At 39.3% G+C, this 15,138-nt stretch overlaps 1 protein-coding gene across 3 annotated transcripts in view; it reads left to right on the top strand.

Moving 5' to 3' along the window:
- SNX9 (sorting nexin 9) overlaps positions 1 to 14,717 on the top strand; it is a 130,493-nt gene extending 115,776 nt beyond the window's left edge. For all 3 annotated transcript variants that reach the window (XM_069070309.1, XM_069070310.1, XM_069070308.1), the window contains 5 exons: positions 4,695 to 4,771; positions 6,296 to 6,385; positions 9,346 to 9,460; positions 10,967 to 11,058; positions 14,210 to 14,717. In XM_069070309.1, coding sequence (XP_068926410.1) covers positions 4,695 to 4,771; positions 6,296 to 6,385; positions 9,346 to 9,460; positions 10,967 to 11,058; positions 14,210 to 14,257 — 422 coding nt within the window. In that variant the 3' untranslated portion in view covers positions 14,258 to 14,717. The remainder of the gene's footprint in view (positions 1 to 4,694; positions 4,772 to 6,295; positions 6,386 to 9,345; positions 9,461 to 10,966; positions 11,059 to 14,209) is intronic.
- The last annotated feature ends 421 nt before the right edge of the window (positions 14,718 to 15,138 follow it).

Consider the following 15,138-nt stretch of genomic DNA (forward strand, 5'->3'; position numbering starts at 1 on the left):
CACCTGGCCATGTAACCTTGAGCAAGTTACTTAACCCCAATTGCTTAGGGGCGGCCAGGTGGCTCAGCGAGGCAGAGCATGGGCTCCAGTGTCAGGATGACCTGGGGATCAAATCTGGGCTCAGATACTTAGCACCAGACCCAGAAATAACTGGCCATGTAACCTTGAGCAAGTTACTTAACCCTGATTGCTTAAAAAAAAAAAAAGAATCCTTGAAAATATCAATATCCTCTTTCATTGAGTGGTATGAAAAGTAGGGATTTTGCTTCTCCCTCCAGTCTTTCATTTAGATTCTCAAAGTTTGAAAGGGGGTAAAATTTGTGTTCTTCCTGCTAGCTTACTTTCTTTGTTCCTGAATTCAGCTCTTCTGTGTTTTGTGGAATTAAGTCCCTGGTTCTTGAAATGGAGGGACACAGCTGTAATCTTTGCTACTGAGGGAGACTGGGGCTGGTGGATTGCTTGAGCCCAGGAGTTCTGAGTTATGGGCAAGATAAGGAAGGAGAATCAGTCCCAAAAGAACAAAATCCTTGATACTGAATGCATCTTACTCTTGAATCCATTTATTTGCTGAACTCTTAAAATAAAAGGTTTTTTTAAAAAATCCATATTGCATGAAGGTCACTTGAAGCAAAATGTCCCAAGTATTGGATACATGTTGCCTTAAGTCTCCTCCTCTCTCCCTTGCCATTCTGTCCATCTTGTTACATAAGTAAAAGTCTCATCTGAATTGTTGAGACACTGTGTCATTTGAGATAGTTGTTATTGGAGCTCATGGTGCCTTGTCTCTGCAAATAAGTTACCACTTTTAACTGCATTTTTGTCTCTTCTCGTTTCATGCTGTAGCACAGATTTGCTTTGTTCCTCAGCCCATGACTTTATCAGGGGAGCTCCCAGTGAGGAATGTCCTTTACCAATGTGGATTGGCACCTTTTCTGCAATGTATAGGGTAGAGTTGTCAGGGCCACTGGGAAAGGCTCAGTGACTTGCCAGGTCACATAGCCAGAGGTAAACCAGGTCTTCCTGAATCCCCAGGTCAGCCTCTTAGCCAGTATACCACACTGCCTCCGATACAAGAGATAAATATTAAAAATTGATCTGTTTAAATATGTGAATGTCCAATTTAAGTAATAGGCTGGAATTTTCTTTCTGTTGTTCAGCTCTGTCAGATTTCTGAATATTTAAAAAGTGATTGCTAGGAACTGCAAAGCTGGCCTTACAGATTCTAATCTCTAATCAGACCTACCAAAATTAAATTTAGGTAGCGTTTTTGTGTCTTCTGTGTCATGCTCTGCAGTGAAACAACTGCCTGCAGCAGGAAGAACACAGGATTTTGGAGTCCAGTGACCTGGGTTTGTGTCCTGACTTTGCCTTCCTACCTCATGTTGGACATGTGGCTCTGAACCCCAAGTTCCACATCTAGAAAATGAAAGTGCTGGGTTAGATTGTCCTCTAGCCCCTTTTTTTCAGGGAACGTGTACTGGAAGTGGCAATGAAGAAAAGGAGAACAAGAGATGGGGCTTTTAGAAAGTTAACCTTCATCTGTAGAGGAGTTAAAGAAAAAATGTGGACAGGAAATTATTTATCTCGGGTAATGCTCACCTGACTTTAATTGGCAGTTGGCACATTCCTGCCACGGCCTAACACAGATAGGAACAAACAAAGGTGATCCTCAAGCAGAAATCTAATCATATCTCCCAGTCCTATCTCCAAGTGACTGGCCTACTTTCCATTCTCCAGACTCAGCACTTCTCTGCCTTTGACACAGGCTACATGTGTGATACCTGCTCCGTTCACCTCCTCATCTGTTCCTCCTAAAATCTCTAGCTACTTTCAAGGCTCAGTTCAGGTGCCACCTCCCTTGGGAAGCCCTTTCTGTATGCTCTAGTTGTTAGGATTCTCTCTCCTCAATAATTAACAGTGCAAATATGGAATCCCTCCCCTCCTCCAAGTAGAATGTAAGCTCTGTGATGGTATGGACTGTTAAATTTTTGTCTTTGTTCAGTTGAATTTGGCAGGAAATCACAAGGGATCCCTCCTTGCCACAGATGTTTAGTTATCTCCATGTACTTATTTATATGGGCTGCTAAAGTTTCTGTCCCCACTAGTAGGGGTGGGGAGAATAAAGTTTAATTTACTTAACAGATAGTAAACACAAGCCATAAAGTAATACTGTTATGAAAGAATAATGTAGACAAGGAATTCTTAAAATTGGGGTCCTGGACCTTTTTAAAATTTTATTTTAATAATTATATTTCACTGTCATTGGTTTTATTTGTTTTCAATATATCATTACGATTGAAAAGCATTATTCTGAGAAAGGAGGCCTATAATCTTCACCAGACTACAAAAGTAGGTCCATGACTCACACAAAAAGGTTAAGATCCCCTGCTATAGACAATCTAAACAAAAGGGAGGCATTAGATGATTTTAAGAGATGGATTGCACACCTGGTACCAGAAGCATGATACTGTAATGATGGGGACTTCAGCTGTCTGGACATCCGTCTGCTGTCACTAATGTTCTGCCAAAGGCAGAGAAACTGAGAAATGCAGGATTTGACTTTAAGGCAATTTCATCCTTTAAAGGATAGAAGGAGGAAGGACAAGAGGAGCTCCAATGCTGAAGAGAAATCCTGTAGATATTCTATACATAGATTTTAGGAGAGCATTTAAGAAAGCCTCTTGTGCCACATTGGTAGAGAGGACAGTGGGGTGTGAGCTAGAGGATAGAACGGTTAAGTGCCTTTGGAACTCAAAAGGTAATCCTTGATGGCAATGTTCAGCTTGGAAGCTTAGCTCCAATGTAGCCCTCTGGAGATCTGTCCTTGGCACCAGGCTGCTTAGCATTCTTATCAATGACTTAGATGTAGGGTGTGTGGATATGTGTGAGAGAGAGAAAGTTATAGATTTAGAATTGGAAGGGACCTTGGAGGTCATTGACCATGGTCACACAGCTAGCAACTGTTCAAAAGGCAGGATATGAATCCAGGTCTTCTGAATTCCAAGTCGAGTATTCTAACTACCATACCACCCAGGCATCTCAAACTCAAATCTGTCACAAAGAGAGCTCATTATCTTCTCTCTGAAACCCACCCCTCCTCCACATTTCCTTCTCTCTTTTGCCAGTACCACCATCTTAGTCACCCAGGAATACAAACCAGAGGTCAGTCTTGATCCTTCACTCTTATCCCCTTCTCCCCTTTCTATATCTAGTTTGTTTCCAGATTTGTTCATGTCATTCCCAGACCCAGTAAGGTAAAATTTAATGAAGATAAATGTGAAGCTCCACGTGTGAGTTGAAAAAATCACCTTCACCAACTAGAAACAAGAGTGGAAATTGTAAAGAGGAAGACTTAGGTTTAGTGTGAGCAAAATCTTATCAGCATGAGTTCCAAAACGAAGCTCAGTGGACTGACTGCCCAAGACAGTACTGGGATCCGCCTTAATAGAAGTCTTTAGCCTGAATTTGAATAACCATTTCTCAGCATAAGGACATTGTTCAATTACAGGTCGGACTAGATGTCCTCTGAGATTCTTTTCCACTCTTAGGCCTTATGAAGATTTGCACAGGACTGATGGGGATGGATGGATGGTTGAAAAAACAATTTATTGAATGCTTACTTTGTGCCAAGCCTGGCCAGGGAACAAATAAAAATGCGAAACAATCTGTCCCTGATCTCAAAAAACTCAAATCCCAGTAAGGGGAGTTACCACATATAGAAGGGTTTAGCTGCCACTCAGATGGTCTAGTGGATGTATCTTTAGGGAAGATAGTGTGGTTTAGTGTTCTACCATCTTACTGAGGATTTTAAGTTAGTGACTCCCCTGTTCATCCAAGGGATGTGAGTGACTCAGTTCAAAGAGAACAGGGATACTAATCCTGAGTCTCTGAGTTGAAAGTGGGTTGAGAATAACTTTTCCAGTAGAAGGGACTAAGTGATCAGCATTCCAACGAAGAGAGGGCATGGTGAGAACTGGACAATGGAGTTGGGCCTACGGATAGGAAGGTCACTTGGATAGAGAGAAGGGAAAAGTATTTGGGAAATAAGATTTTGCATATGGTAAGACAGGAAGAGTAGACAGCTAATAGATGGAGACTTGGGAGAAAAGTTGACTCTGCTGATGCTAGATCAGAGGGGTCAAACAATAACCCTGGGTCATATTGGCGTACACTTGAGTGTAACAGAAATCGAATGAAAATGCAATTGGTCACCAGCAGAATGCTGTCTTGATGAATCATAGCAAACTTCAAAGTTACCATCCCTTCAGTATTTTCCCAACTTCCTATGAGAGACACTTTTCCATTGCCTGCTGCCTCAATCTTAAAACTCTTATCTATTTTCGTAATTACTGGGTCAGTTGTTATTAAACATATAATATGTGTGACACTATTCTTTGTCATAAAAGTGCCTCAAACATTAATTAGGAAGTGTATTGTGTGCATTATATAATTTAACTCATTCAACTATTTTTACAAGCTACTTGGGTTCCCATTTTAATAGGCTCTTCCATTTGCAGCCAAGAGGGAAGTCACCAGTAACAAGCACTTTTCTCTGATTCTCTCATATTTACATTTGCAGATGCTTCACAATCATAACAGCAGAGCTCAGAATTCTTTATTCTGTTTTTTTGGTTTTTTGTTATGTTTCTTGCAGCCTGGATATGTCATTGAAGTAAATGCAATTGTATTTTCAGGTGAAACAGACCTCAATGATGCAATAACAGAAGCAGGAAAAACTTATGAAGAAATTGCGAATCTTGTGGCAGAACAGGTATGAGTGACAGTTCACATGATCCCAATTGGAAAGGAGCCACAGGACAGGCCTCCTTGGTGTTTGATCTGTAGGAGAAAGTTTTCCCCTCCTTGTCCAGATAGTCAGTTCTTATGAAAACCAAAGGCAAAAAGTAGCCTTTAAGAAATCAGACTTTCTTAAATGCCTTACTGATTTTCAAGGAATAAATAACATCATTATATTCCTATTTCATGTAACCATCTAGAATATCGATTGTGGTGCTGTAGTTCTAAATCTGAGTTGAAGGAAATAGATAATTTTCATTAAAAAATGGAAATAAATTCCTTCTACCATCTAGAGAATTTATGTAATCTTCAATAGCCCTGGTTTCGTTTCTTTTTTTTTTTTTTTTTTTTTGGAGCGGGTAAGGCAGGACAATTGGGGTTAAGTGACTTGCCCGAGGTCACACAGCTAGTAAGTGTTAAGTGTCTGAGCCTGGATTTGAACTCAGGTCCTCCCTGACTCCACAGCCAGTGCTCTATTCACTGAGCCGCCTAGCCGCCCCTGGTTTCTGTCTTTTGAAGAAAATAACCTTTTAGAGGAAAATCTCTCCCAAGTTTGCCTCTTTTTCAGTTTTAGCTTTTACTTTCTAAGTTCATGGGAGTATTTTCAGATGACTTGGCAAAATGGCAAATAGTTTTATTAATTATTAAAAATACATGTGGCATATCCTAAGGTGGTCAGTAACTGGTTTTTTTAAGTTAACTTTTTCAGTCATTTTTCACTAATGTCCAACTCTCTGTGACCTCATTTAGGAAAAGATCCGAGAGTGGTTTGCCATTTCCTTCTCCATCTCATTTGACAGATGAGGAAACTGAGGCAGACAGGGTTAAGTAACTTGCCCGGGGTCACACAGCTAGTAAGTTTTTGAGATAGATTTGAACTCAGGAATGTGAGTTCCTGATTCCAGGCCTGCATTCTATCCAGCTGTCCTAACAGTTAGGAGCAAATTGTTTCATTTTTAAAAAATGTACATAACAAAAATACTACATATCAAATTCAAAAAGTGACTTAAGTAGTCTGCTGCCACAGAGGTAGCTAGGTGATATAATGGGTAGTATGCTGGCTTTGGAATCAAGAAGGCAGATCTGGCCTCAGATATTCACCAGCTCTGTGACCCTGGAAAAGTCACTTTTAAAAAATTTAAAAAGAAAAAAATCTGTTTGCCTCAGTTTTCCTTGACTGTAAAAATGGAATAATAATAGTACCTCCCTCCCAGTGCTGTTCACAGGAACAAACAAGAGAATTCATCTTTTTCATAATGGGTGCATATTGTATCACTCCAAAATAGCTCATTTTAAAGGCTACTTTAAATTTGTTTTATTTTTCACTTTCGCAAAATATCCATAAAAAGAGATTTGCTTCTGTTATTCTTGTAGTGAAATATAGCTGAAAATTTAAAACACAACACCTCAGATTTAATTGGTATGTAGGCTGGGAGTTAAAGAAAAGATTACTTTTTCTTATTTGATCTGTCACTAATTAGCAACATATATATTTTAGCCAAAGAAAGATCTCCATTTCCTGATGGAATGTAATCATGAATACAAAGGATTTCTTGGCTGTTTCCCTGACATCATTGGTGCTCACAAGGTATCTTGATCTTGAGGTGACAAAAATTGCTACATTCCTCAAAGATAATGGGTGAAAGATAAACAGTTACTCTTCTTGGTTGTTTAACATCCTTTTATGACTGGGAAGGTGTCTGTGTGTGTGTGTGTGTGTGTGTGTGTCTGTGTGTGTGTCTGTGTGTCTGTGTGTGTGTGTTGAAGTAACCTGGCACTGTTTGAAACTTTTATATCTCTACAAAAGTGTTGCTTGTGGGACTGCAATGCAAAATTCATGAATGGCTTTTGTAATTCTTTAACTCAGTTTACACTCCCATTTATAGACTTAGAATAGATGAAACCACTTTCTTCTTTTATTAATGAACTTAAAAGCAGTTCTCAGAGATAACAATATGCTTTTGAGTGCAATAAAAAGAAGCAAGCCCAATAGGAAGAGAATGAACCCAGTGGCCCTCTCCTCATAGAAACACAAAATACTCTGCCTGACTTGCTGGTTCTCATCAGCTGCTTTCTGTCAAAATAAAACCAATATTGGTTTGTCTCTGAAATTAATAAGAGACGTGTGGTGAGTTGAACTTTAATGTTTAACAGTATTGTTGATGTATTTACCAGAATTCACAAGGAAGGAACCATAAATCCCCCAACTCTTGAGCATTTTAAAATAAAAACACCTCCTCTGTCTGCTCCCTTCTCTGCTCACACAGCCCCAGCCCCAGCTCAGAGCCCCATCACCTCTCACTTAGATTAATGCATCAGCTTTCTCATTGGTATTCTCGTCTCCAATCTCTTCCCCTCTCCAAACCATCCTCCACACAGCTGCCAAATTAATATTCCTAAAGCACAGGACTGATTTTGTTACTCCCCTTCTCAATAAGTTCCAGTGACTGATTCCCTGTTGTCTCTGGGATCAAATACACACTCCTCTTTTGGGTGTTTAAAACCTGTCGTGAGATGGTTCCATCTTAGAAAATGTGCCACTTTTCACTTTCACGAACTCTCCATCGCAGCCACAGTGGCCTGCTAGCTACTCCCCATCCATGACAGTCAGTTTCCTTTCTCCATGCCTTTGTACATACTGTACCCTCACCCCACCCCCAGGTCCAGAGTTCATTTACTCCTTATCTCTTTCATAGGATCCCTAACTTCCAGGTTCAGCTCACCACCCCCCTACAGTAGGCATGTCTTGATTCTTCCATCTTCATCTCCAGATACCCATTTACTTTCTCTCTTCCTGGACCCAAGGCTAGACTGAGCCCATTGGCATAACCGGCTCTAGAATTTCAGTTTGCCATGGTGGTCCTGGCTTGATTTGGACACTTTTGTTTTAATATTTATCAGCAGAATCTCAAGAGTGCGGCAGTCAAAGGACTTAATTGTTCCCCTGTCACCCAGCTTGACCATTTTGGCATGGTTCTCAGTAATTGGAATAGCACAAAGGAAGGGAATACATGCTTTTTCACAGTTTTGAAGGGCATACTGTAATACTTGGGACAACATGGCTTTTAGTAAGAATTCCTATCATCAGAGTAAGAAGTTTGCTTTGTCTCAGGAATGGCATGACAGTCTGAGTCGCAGAATATCAAATTCACCAGATCTTCCTCTTGATTTTCCTGGTTTCCTGGAATGTCATCATTCCCAGACACCTGAGCTCAAAACTTTGTCATCTTTGGGCTCTTCCCAAATGATTCCTTTCCTTCTCTACCTCTACCCCCACCCCCAAAACTACATAGGTATCCAGTAAGTTACCACATCATCTCTTTTTAATTTTTTCAATTAACAAACACTTATTTTCTCTCCTCTCCATTGGGGAAAGAAAATAGAAAAACAAAACCTTGGTAATAAATACGCATAATCAAAGGTGGTAGCCTATTATACAGAATGATACGCACAGTTTTGGACATGACCAACATGGGAATTTATTTTATTTGTCTCTTATTTGTTACAAGGATTTTTTGGTGGGGAGGAAATGAATGCTTGATAGTTGAAAAAGAAATTTAATTTAAAAATAAGAATAGTCAAGCAAAACAAATTGTCATGTTGACTACGTCCAAAAAATGTGTTTCATTCTTACTGAGTACATCACCTCTCTGTGAGGAGGTGGCTAGCATGGATGTGTCTTTATCAGTCATTTGCTCCACATTGTCTCTGAATCTGGCCTTCTCTTCTATTCTTAATGCCACTCTGTGGTTCAGACCCTCATTTCCTCTCAAGTTGACTATTGCCATAGACTTCTGGTGGGTTTCCCCCACTTCCATTGTTCTCACCCTCTGATCCATGCCGTACACTACCTCCAGACTGATCTTCATAATACAGAGTTCTCATCACGTCAGTCCACTCCTTAGAAGCCATTGGTTGACTCCACCATTATTTGATAAGCAGCAGCCAGTCCCCTTGGAGCCATGAAATCCAAGATCTTCCATGATCTGACCCCAAACTGCCATCTCTACCCTTGTTTCCAATTATTCTCCACTACTTTATACTTGAGCAGAATTGGACTACTTGTTCCATATTTACATCCCATGATTTCCTGCCTCTCTACATTTGCTGATAGCCTTCCCTGCCCATGGAATGTCCATTACCCTTTCAACATTGTATTCTTCTTTTAAGACCTCTTCCATGAAGCCTTGCTTGATTTCCCCTCCTGCTACTTTTGAAATCTCATTGCTTTCTTTTTTTAACTGCCAGTGCATTTATATTCCCTTTGGTGTTGGGATGATTTGCACACACTTAGCACCCCTCTTGCTGCTAGATTGTGAGGCAAGGGTCATGCTTTATTTATCCAAGCATTTTGCAGTGACTGACAAGGGGTTGATGGTCACTCAACTGTTAGATTGCTTCCTCTGAACAACAGTGTAGAAATCCCAAGCCTCTGCTTCACTCTATTTTAGACCACAGGACCATCTTTCTTATTGAAAGTAGGATGTATAGAAAACTTGTGTTTTATTGGCTTAGCTAATCATGCCTGATTTTTTTTTTTTTTGACAGGGAGCAATAGAAAAGGTGAAAGAAAGTGATAAATTGGTCGCAACTAGTAAAATCACCCCCCAGGACAAACAAAACATGGTGAAGCGTGTAGGCATAATGTCTTATGCACTACAAGGTAAATATGTAAACTTTTTGTCTACTTGCGGTTTATTATCACTAGCTGGCACTCAAGCGAATTGTTTTTAATGTCGAAATTCCCTGTCAGATAGTCAGATAATAATTTCATATTAATGAAATGCAAATATAAACAAGAATTAGCTGAATTGACTTTGAAGAAAATTTACCACTGAATCTAAAATTTGGATTTATCTTTAAGATACCTAAGCAGCTTCTGTGTTTCCTGTGATCACCAGCATAATCAATATCTTTATCATATTTAATCACACTTTCTCACAACTTGGCTTATTCAGCCACAATGGGCAACTTACTTTGAACATAAACTTTTTTTAGTATTTGATTCTTATAGCTCACAAAAATCACCACTTTATCTCTCATTGCCAGCACCTTTAGCTTTCTTTTCACATCTCAAGGTTAAATTTTGAGGATTCTGTTGCCACCATGGTCTGGAACCCACTCCCCATCTCATTTCTTCTCATTCAGCCCTTTTGTCCTGTATAATAGATTTTGAGCTGCTCTGAGGTTAAGCAGTCAGGGCTAACGCAAAGCAAGGGTGGTTTTCCTAAGAGATAAAAGAGCATTTTGGTTTGGTATTTCCTATAGAGTCAGTACATTTTAATTTTGATGATTCTTTTTTTTAGGTTCATAAACCCTAAAAAGTTTTACTAAATAATAATGAAGCTAGGAGGTGGAGTGAATAGAGTACTAGGCCCAGAGTGAGGAAAACCTGAGTTCAAATCCGGCCTTAGACACTTACTAGCTGTGTGACCTTGGGCAAGTCACTTACCCTTGTTTGCCTCAGTTTCCTCACCTGTACAATGAGCTGGAGAAGGAAATGGCAAACCACTCCAGTATCTTTGTCAAGAAAACCCTAATAGGGTCACAAGGAGTCAGACATGACTGAAATGACCTTCCAGGGTTGTTGGGAGGATTGAACAAGGTAACGTTTGTAAAATGTAAATGTTAGCAGCTATCACTGACAGCTTCTACAAGAGATCTTTAGTGTTTAGTCAAACCTTCTGCCCTGTGCAGGGCTTCCCTCTACAAGCTTCACATGATTCTATCCCATTTTTAACATTGTAATACCTAAAATTAGAGGCAGCTAAGCTGTATAGTGGATAGGGTGCTGTCTGGCCTTAGTGACAGGAAGAACTGAGTTTGAATCCTCCTGTAGAAACTTGTTAGCTGTGTGATGGGGGCAAGTCATCTGACCTCTTTTGGCCTCAGGTCTTCCTTTGTGTGCTGTACCCTTTGGCTGCCTCACATAGGCCTTCTTTCTATGATAGTCACTACTTTACATTAATTAACATTCATCAAGAAATGTTTGTCTGCCCTCGGCTTAATTTAGTTCTATCATTCTTCTCCCAATCTCTTGTAAAATACACTCAGGGCTTGAGTGTGCTGTGAAGGTTAAATTCCTTTGGATGAGTAATCCTGACCAAGGGGGAGAGTCGATGACTTTGGGAAATCTTGAGCTGATTTATGTCTTGGGTTTTGGTTGCAGCGGAGATGAATCACTTTCACAGTAACCGGATCTATGACTATAACAGTGTCATTCGCCTGTATCTAGAGCAGCAGGTACAGTTTTATGAAACGGTAAGTTGGCATTCCTTTTTCAAACGTTGGCACTGGTGGGCTCGAATTAAGATATAATGTCACTGTGTTGAAATTCATTCATTCCATTCAACCATATTTATTACTTGCAATTTTGGAAGTAAAGCATTGAGCCTTTTTAAATTAAGTTAAGAGAGGGAATGTAATTTATTTTTACATTATCGTCCTACCCAAACCAACCGTCCCTATTTCCCTGCTCAGTGAACTGTCTCTTATAACAAAGTATAAAGAAGGAGAAAAAGTAGTTCAGCTACTTTTTAGTGCACCCCTTCAGTTTAGATTCTGACAAAGGGCCAACCTTGAGGACCTAGAGGGCCACATGTGGCCTCGAGGCTGTAGGTTCCTTATCCCAGAGCTAAATGACTAACATATCTACTGAGTCTAAAAGTATATGCACAGTTCCATACCCTTAGGCCCCCACCTCTGCAGAGAAAGTAGGAAGGTCGTTTTTGTCATTTTGTGGTCAAACTTGGTCATTAAAATTGCACAGTATCCCGTTTCAGGTTTTTGTTTTTTGTCCTGGTTCTGCTTGCTTCAGTCTGTTATCCTTTTTTAAAGCTTTCTTCCTTATTAAATTCTTCATATTTAATTTTTATGGCACTGTAACATTCTGTGGTATTTGTAGTCCATAATTTGTTTAGCCCTTCGAGGCAGCTACTTTGTTTCAAAATCTTTGTATCACTAAAAGTGAGAAGTGCTGATGTGATTATTTTGGTGTGTATTGGGGCTTTTTTTCTGTCTTTGAGCTCCTTGGTGTATATGGGCAGCCCTGGCATCTGTGAAGTACGTGTCTCAGCCACTTTCTCAGAATCATTCCAAATTGGTTTTCACAATTTTTAGACCAATTCTCAGCTCCCCAACAGTGTGTCTGTCTTTCCTCCAGTTTTTGATGTCTTTGCCAGTTTTGCTAAAGTACAAGGTGAAACCTGAAACCTCAAAGTTATTTTAATTTGAATTTCCCTTATAATAAGTGATTGATAGGAGAGGAAGTGAATAAATCAACTATTTTTGAAAGATCTTTCATTTATGCCTTTGATTTTTCTCCCTTGATACCAGAGAAACATTCTGTTCTCTTTTGAAGGAGAGAGAATCTTGGATTCTTAAAACCCTAAGAATTCCCTATTTTGTTCCCACCTTCCGCCCTACTTAATGGCCAGTGGGCCGCATATGAATCATCCATTTCTCTGCGTACCAGGAACACTAACTACTAAATGAGATGAGATCATCCCAGCAATATAGTAGGCTTTACAGTGACTCTTCAGCAGGGAAAGGAGACTGGAACAGGGATTAAACCCAGGGCCTTTATTTCTTTTTGTGAAAGAGAGGTTTCACAGTCAGCAAGCATTTTGTGTACCAGAAGGAGATTTAGAAAGCAAAGCCTTCCTTTCTCTCTCTCTCTCTCTCTCTCTCTCTCTCTCTCTCTCTCTCTCTCTCTCTCCCTCTCTCCCTCCCTCCCTCCCTCTCTCCCTCTCTCTCTCCCTCTCCCTCTCTCCCTTTCCCTCTTCCTCCCTCCCTCACCCTTTCTCAGGACATTATATATAAAAAAGCTAATATTACATGTCACCAGGCTGTATGTAAAGCAAATATATACAAGAAACATAAACCTGAAAAGCAAATGAAGAGCAAAGCTTTTGTTCTAAATTCCCCCAGGCACATACTTGGGCATCCAGTCAGCTCTGACATCACAGAGTTGAGCAGCTGCATTGCCTGCCCATTTTTAATTCCATGGAAACAGTGGAGTCTTGGCCATTATCCTAGGAAGTTCCACCTTCCTGAGAGTAAAGGTGACTGATAATTGACCCACCGGAGTTAAGTATCTTCTTTCCACTAAGGTTTTAACCTGAGCAGAATTCATTGTATCCACCCACAAGCTCTGAAATAGACATTGTGCTGAACATATGTGCCTTGAATATATTAGTATACATACATGTAAAAGGCAGCTCTGATGTGTCTTATCTGTGTATAGATTGCCCTTGCAAACAGATAAGGACACTTGCCACCCTCCTCTTAGTAGAGAGGCAGGGGCACTAGTATCAGATACAGTCACTGTAGTTAGGTGTTTTGGCTTAGTTCTTTTACTTTTTTTTTTTTTAAGCAGAGGTTCTTAGCCTTGTTTTTGTCCTGGATACCTTTGGCAGTCAGGTGAAATGTAAAATATGTGGGATTACAAAAGAAACCAGTTATATTGGAATATATTCATCAGATTAAAAATTTTTTACATATGTAATATATGTACATATATTGTGCTTATATTTATAGTGTATATTTGTTTTCTTTGTGCATGTATATGAGTATAACATGTATATAATAATATAATTACATGTATTATTTACACATCTCATTTAAGCCTCACAAAACCTTGAGGAGTAGATATTCCCTGTTTACAGTAAGGAAACTGAGATATTCTAGGCCTTCATGGACCTTCCAGCCAAGTTCATGGACCCCAGGTTAAGAACCCCTGATTTAAAGGGGAGGTTCAATCTTGAAGAGAGGTGGGGTATTTACAGAAATTACTGTGATATAAATTTTTTTTAAGTATCAGTAAGACTTATCCTTTTAAAAAATAAAAATTTATTTTATTTCTATTCATTTTTTAAAAGTTGATTGGTAACAGAAGGTGTAAGAGACAGTTGAACTCTTGGAATTTAAGTGAGCAGTCATCTCCCTCTATGCAATAAAGTTCATGTATTTGGCACTAATTTCATGTGTGTACACGTTAGAATGGCACATTGCTCCTGTGATTTGGGAGAAAGTCTTTGGTTTTTGTTGCCTCTTGGAATATTTGGTTCGGGAAGTTCTGGAGCCGCTGAACATGGTGATGGACCGCATCTCGTTTTCATTTCTAAATTGTAACCATTGTGGCAGCTGTACTTTATTGCACAGGTTCATTTTAAGATACACTGAAATAAATGCTTTTTTGCCATATTTTTATGGCACTAAGAGTAGTTGATAGATAATGTTTCAAAATTTTAGATTTAACTTGGGCACCTAAGAAAGTAAGTATACCATTTAATAACATAAGTGTTTAGTTTCAGCAGAGTTTACAAATGTTCTTAAACTGTTTAACTCATAATAATTACAAGAATAAAAAGAAGATAAAGTGAAAATTTTAACATGTAAACTTTTCTTCCAGATTGCAGAAAAGCTGAGGCAGGCCCTCAGCCGCTTTCCAGTGATGTAGGCCAGAACAAAGAGGGACATGAAGAAAACTCCGAAGTGCTTCTTTCTGACTTGGGGCAATGCAATTTAATGTTTGTTTTCTGTTCTTTTTCTTCTTTCACCATCCCCCCAAAAAATCCAAAAAATAACTGAGTTGAAGGAAAAAAAACCCACAAAATTAAGATGTTTACTTTATTAACCAGCCTGAATGCATCATTTATTCAAGGGTGTCCCTTTTTTTTTTAAGTTCATTTTTCACATCCATTATTTAAAAAGCAAAAATTTGTCTATATTTTTGGAAAGGACTTCAGATTGCTGGGGTTTGTTAATGAAAAATTAAGAGTTTTTTTCCCATTGATTTTTATATAGATTCCTAATCTCTAAGTCACATAAAATCTTCTAGTTCTTACTCAATGTCAGATAATTACTAATTTCTTTAAAAACATGAAATATGCCAGAATAAAAATATATATATGTTTGTATATTTTTATAACTCTACAGTCTTTGGGGGATTCCTGTCTACTATTTAGCAAAATCCACATACATTTTTCATTTACACATTTGAAACACACCTACTTATGTTGGGGGGGGGGGAGAGGAGGGCGGTGAAAGGGGAGCCCCTGGGATTTTTAGGTCTCTGTCATATTCTAAAAGTATTTCACCATTTGCCTCTTTAAAAGGATTCAGACCTCACAAAACGAGCTACAAAATGCACACTTAGGTTCTTTTCCCTACTCCTGTTTCTTCACTTACTTATCCACTGTCTCAAAAGTGTTTTCTGCTGCACTGCTCTGATGGCCCACGAGGCTTTGCGCTTCCCTTGGTTATCCCTCATTTCTCCTTTCACATTGGAGTCAAAGGGGTAATCATCAGTGGAGTCATTGGTCAGGAGCATCATTGAAC

This window comes from Petaurus breviceps, unplaced genomic scaffold (genome assembly GCF_028583685.1).
Source record: "Petaurus breviceps papuanus isolate PSGF00001 unplaced genomic scaffold, PetGlider_PUasm1.0 90808, whole genome shotgun sequence".
Lineage (NCBI taxonomy): Eukaryota > Metazoa > Chordata > Mammalia > Diprotodontia > Petauridae > Petaurus > Petaurus breviceps.